We start from the raw sequence: 5,021 nt of genomic DNA, 5'->3' as shown, positions 1-5,021 counted from the left end.
TTGGACACCTGTGCTAGACCTTTATACTGAAGGAGACGTAAACAGAATGATACTAGTTAGATTGCGTCGTTTAAAAAAAAGCATTTTCTTTTAAAAATATAGATTGAAGGACCCCAAAAAGGAACAGAAATTTTGCTTTTTGTAAGGTGTAGCAACGACCTCAGAAATTCAAACATTAACATACACGCTAAAATAAAACAAAACGCTGATAGTGCTTATTTTGAAGGCTTCCAGCCAAATTCCGCAATCGCCAGCCAGTCATTCAAAACAACTTAGAGCTATTAGTGTGTAGTGTACTATTCTAGTAAAGAACACATGTTGTGCAAGACTACAGCACTTGTTGTTTTGTGTTTCGCATAGTCAGTCGATGATCATAAATATCTTAAAAGGGAGTGCGTAGTTGAAATGCTCGTCGGGGCTCCGTTGCCTCCCCCGTCCGCTAGGTGGCAGTAACATTGTGCCGCTCCAGTCAAATCGTCAAAGATGGAGGCGGCCGTGTTCATTCTGTCACTAATCGATTGCTGTGCTCTGATTTTCCTTGCGGTGTATTTTGTATCCTTTACGGTGTTATATTCCCACGCAGACGTGCGGGGAGCTTATTTGTGGACGTTACCGGCCGCTGAGAATTTCGTTTTCCGCGTCATAAAATGAGCGGAAAGCCAGCTGCCATGCTAATCGGTTAGCCACCCTGCTAGCGTTTCACTTGGGAAGCACTGGTTCTATTTGCACTCGTTTGTATGTGGTTAGCGGAGACACTAACTTCCGAAGCACGGCAGAAACAAGTCAAACTCAATTTAAGTTGATATATTGTCAATTTCAAGACTTTATTCTACCTTTCACGTGGACGTCTAGTATTACCCAGCCCAGATGTAAATACACGACTCCGCATATGTCGATAATGTTGATATCGTCAGCGTGACGTGATTTCCTTGCTAACACTCATGCTACCTTGACAGAAAGGTCAGATCATCACCCTGTCTGATTTAGAATGTGACTACATCAATGCAAGGGCCTGCTGCTCCAAACTCAACAAAGTGAGTGTGGATTGTTACCAAATGTGCCGTAATTAACACTTTTATTTTGAGCATACATATCGCTGCTTGTTAATGGTGTATTGCACTGGCATTGTCAGCATCCTCATTCACTATGCATGTCTTGTTATCAGTGGGTGATTCCAGAGATGGTCGGCCAGTGTCTCTCCACGCTGCTGATGTTAATTTCCACACACTGGTTCATCTTCCTCCTCAACCTCCCCGTAGCAGCCTGGGACATTTATAGGTAAGCTCGCTAGTTTCCTTTCCTCGTGTCGTCATCTCGCTAGGCCGTATAATCCATGATAAAGTACAGTCAAACCTTCGTAGCATTTGGGTTTTTGTGGACCGTACACCCAAACAAAGCGCCCTACGCGTAGATGACAACCTATCGCTGCCTTTTTGATTGTGTGTGGCTGCTAAATAACCCGCCATGGAGCCAAAGAAAGCTGCACCTGGCAGCAGCTTAATAAAGAAGGCGAGAAACACTATTGAATTCGATCCTCATCAACATTAAGTTCCATTCTTTCCTCATTTATAATTACTTGACATTGTTTTATTAATGTCAAATGATATTTCCATCGAAAATGTATTTTTTTCTTCATATTTTTGTGTGTCTAGAATGGATGCTTTATGAAAGCATGTCGTTTATGACCGTTCATTGGTTCCATATGTACATTTCCGCAAAGTAGGATTCTTTAGTTATGAATGGAATATTTTTGTAGTTGGAGCATAGAAAACCTGTTTATGACCTCTAGACATGAAATAACACCCCTATAGTCTCCTTTACACTCCTATTATCCAATATAGTTGACATAATAAGACATAGAAAACCTGTGTAGGACCTTCTAAATCTGCTTTTTAACATTATTAGAGCCCTCTAGACATGAAATAACACCCCTATAGTCACATTTACACTCCTATTAACCAATATAGTCGACATAACAGAAAATAAGACATAGAAAACCTGTTTAGGATCTTCTAAATACGCTTTTTAACATTATTAGAGCTCTAGAGTAGAATACTAAAGATCACAACATGCCTTTGAGTGCGTATTCTGAATGCCTTATATTTGTATTTGAGTTGATTTAGCCATTAGGATGCTTCAAAATGCTCTTCAAATGCTTTAGGCCAAAAATAAATAAAATCTTCTCCACTGTGCATATTTTTGACTAAAAATAGGCCACATTCAACCACAAAACAACATGACTTGATATATTTTGAAATGCATTTTGCAATGAACAGTTCCATCCTCCTTTCTGCTCCGACTGCGCGCCCCACCCCACACTGTGAGGCGTTCAGGCAAACTCGTAGGCGCTAATTGTGTTTCATTTTTAGCTGCAGCATTCGGCTTAGAAACCATGGCTTTTGCCAATCCACAGGGGACAAATAACCCCCAAATGGAGGTCAAATTCCCTAAAGGACGGACATGTCCTTTGGGAAACCGCAGTGCATCCCATCTGCAGCGGCAGCAAAGTTTGACTCGTGTTGTCGTTGCAGGTATGTCAAGGTCCCCATGGGAAACATGGGCGTATTTGACCCCACGGAGATCCACAACCGGGGTCAGCTCAAGTCTCACATGAAGGAGGCCATGATTAAACTTGGCTACCATCTGCTTTGCTTCTTCATTTACTTGTACAGGTAGATCACACTCACACACACACACACACACTTAAAGGCACATTTCCATAAACACGGCGTGTTTTTGCAGCATGATACTGGCTCTGATCAATGACTGAAATGACCTGTCAGACACTCCTGGATTTCCTGTCCATCCTGTGTAGAATCTCGCCGACTCAACCCGGACGATCTTTTGGATTATGATGTGTGTGTTTTTGTTTTCTTTTGTGCACATTGCATCACAATCAAATTGTGTGTGTTTGTATGAAAATACTTGAAAACTCAAAATGGGCCAAACATTCTAACTCCCAGGATTTAATGTTAAACATTAACGGTGTTTTGTTTTCATGAACTTTTGTATGACGTACAGTGTTGTTAGTCACACTTAAATGTCTCAGATCATCAAACAAATGTAAGTATTTGTCGATGACAACACAACTGAACACTTTATGCACTTTTTAAATGAAACTTTTTATGATGAAGGGAGAAAACAATCCAAAGCTACATGGCCCTGTGTGGAAAAGTGATTGCCCCCTAAAGCTAATAGCTGGTTGGGCCCCCCTTAGCAGCAACAACTGCAATCAAGCGTTTGCCATAGCTTGCAATGAGTCTCTTACAGTGCTGTGGAGGAATTTTGCAGAATTGTTGTCATTCAGCCACATTGGAGGTTTTTTCCAGCATGAAGCACCTTTTTAAGGTCATGCCACAGCATCTCAATAGGATTCAGGTCAGGACTTGGACTAGGCCACTCCAAAGTCTTCAGCCATTCAGAGGTGGACTTGCTGGTGTGTTTTGGATCATTGTCCTGCTGCAGAACCCAAGTTGCTTTCAGCTTGAGGTCACCAACAGACGGTCGGACATTCTCCTTCAGCAGAATTCATGCTTCCATTTATCACAGCAAGTCTTCCAGGTCCTAAAGCAGCAAAACAGCCCCAGACCATCACACTACCACCACCACATTTTACTGTTGCTATGATGTTCTTTTTCTGAAACGCCAGTTGTAATCGGACACACACCTTCCAAAAAGTACAACTTCACAGAGTATTTTCCCAAAGGTCTTAGGGATCATCAAGATGTTTTCTGGCAAAATTGAGACGAGCCTTAATGTTCTTTTTGTTCAGCAGTGGTTTTGGTCTTGGAACTCTGCCATGCAGGCTGTTTTTGCCCAGTGTCTTTCTTATGTGGGAGTCATGAACACTGACCTTAACTGAGGCAAGTGAGGCCTGCAGTTCTTCGGATGTTGTTGTGGGGTCTTTTGTGACCTCTCGGATGAGTTGTCGCTGCGCTCTTGGGGAAGGTTCTCCCCTGTTCCATATTTCTGGATAATGGCTCTCACTGTGGTTGGCTGGAGTCCCAAAGTTTTAGAAATGGCTTTATAATCTTTTCCACACTGATAGATCTCAATTCATCTCAGTTATGTTTAAACGGGGGCCGGGGGCAATTGCTTTTTCACACAGGGTCATGTAGCTTTGGATTTTTTTTCTCCCTTAATATTAAAAATTTCATTTAAAAACAGTTTCAAGTTCAGTTGTGTTGTCATTGACTAATATTTAAATTTGTTGGATGATCTGAAACATTTAAGTGGGACAAAAATGCAAAAAAATAAGAAATTAGGAAGGGGGCCAACACTTTTTCACACCACTGTATCTGTAGAGGAACCTTGGTTAGCGTCATTAATTCGTTCCAGAGGGTCCGACTCTAACCAAAACGGACGCTAACCGAATCACAATTTCCCATAAGAAATAATAAATCCAATTCATCCGCGTGAGTCCAACTGTGTTCTTAATGTTTTTGTTTTGTTTTTTAAACCACAAAGCGTCCTTCCTTGTTAGCATCCTGTTTACCAGCTACACCAAATGTCAAACGGTACCGGAAGTTACGCCGACCGCCTATGATGTCGTCAGCGGTCAACTCTCAAAAATGTTAACACAACATGCATTTTTATAGTTTGACATGCAGAAAACAATTCAAAATGCATATACAGTCGTCCCTTGCCACATTGCGCTTCGAACATCACACTCTCTCACTCTTTGTGAACTGTGAATGTAGTATTCTACTTTGGCCAGTAGGTATCAGTAATCGTTTGGTGAGAGGCACCCGACGTGATTGCCAGAAGAGGCTTTCGTTGCAGGTTTAAACAATCTCACAACAGGCACAACAATAATAAGAACACGGGCTTCTGATGGGTCCATGACCCACGACAAGCTAAAACTGAACTCTGAACCTTCAACATCACTTCTTGTCCTCCACACATCTGTCCGCCTACCACTAAGGTCCTCTAGGGAACACATTCACTGTGGCACACACGAGCAGGAGTTTTATTTTTGTCTTAAAAAGCTTATTTACTCTTATGTCTACTATATTGGGTAA

At 41.7% G+C, this 5,021-nt stretch overlaps 1 protein-coding gene across 2 annotated transcripts; it reads left to right on the top strand.

Moving 5' to 3' along the window:
- Nucleotides 1–469: 469 nt before the first annotated feature.
- cnih4 (cornichon family AMPA receptor auxiliary protein 4) lies at nucleotides 470–4,494 on the top strand. 2 transcript variants are annotated; one of them, XM_054781783.1, is made up of 5 exons: nucleotides 470–552; nucleotides 966–1,034; nucleotides 1,166–1,278; nucleotides 2,532–2,672; nucleotides 2,743–4,494. In XM_054781783.1, the coding sequence occupies exons 1-5, from the start codon at nucleotides 484–486 to the stop codon at nucleotides 2,768–2,770; spliced, it is 420 nt and encodes a 139-aa protein (XP_054637758.1). In that variant the 5' UTR covers nucleotides 470–483; the 3' UTR covers nucleotides 2,771–4,494. The 2 variants fall into 2 exon arrangements, with proteins under 2 accessions (XP_054637758.1, XP_054637759.1); XM_054781784.1 differs by lacking the exon at nucleotides 470–552 and adding an exon at nucleotides 559–869 and having other exon boundaries at nucleotides 957–1,034.
- Nucleotides 4,495–5,021: the final 527 nt, after the last annotated feature.

Source organism: Dunckerocampus dactyliophorus, chromosome 7 (assembly GCF_027744805.1).
Source record: "Dunckerocampus dactyliophorus isolate RoL2022-P2 chromosome 7, RoL_Ddac_1.1, whole genome shotgun sequence".
NCBI classification, from domain to species: Eukaryota; Metazoa; Chordata; class Actinopteri; order Syngnathiformes; family Syngnathidae; genus Dunckerocampus; species Dunckerocampus dactyliophorus.
This window is presented reverse-complemented; position numbering and strand designations above follow the sequence as displayed.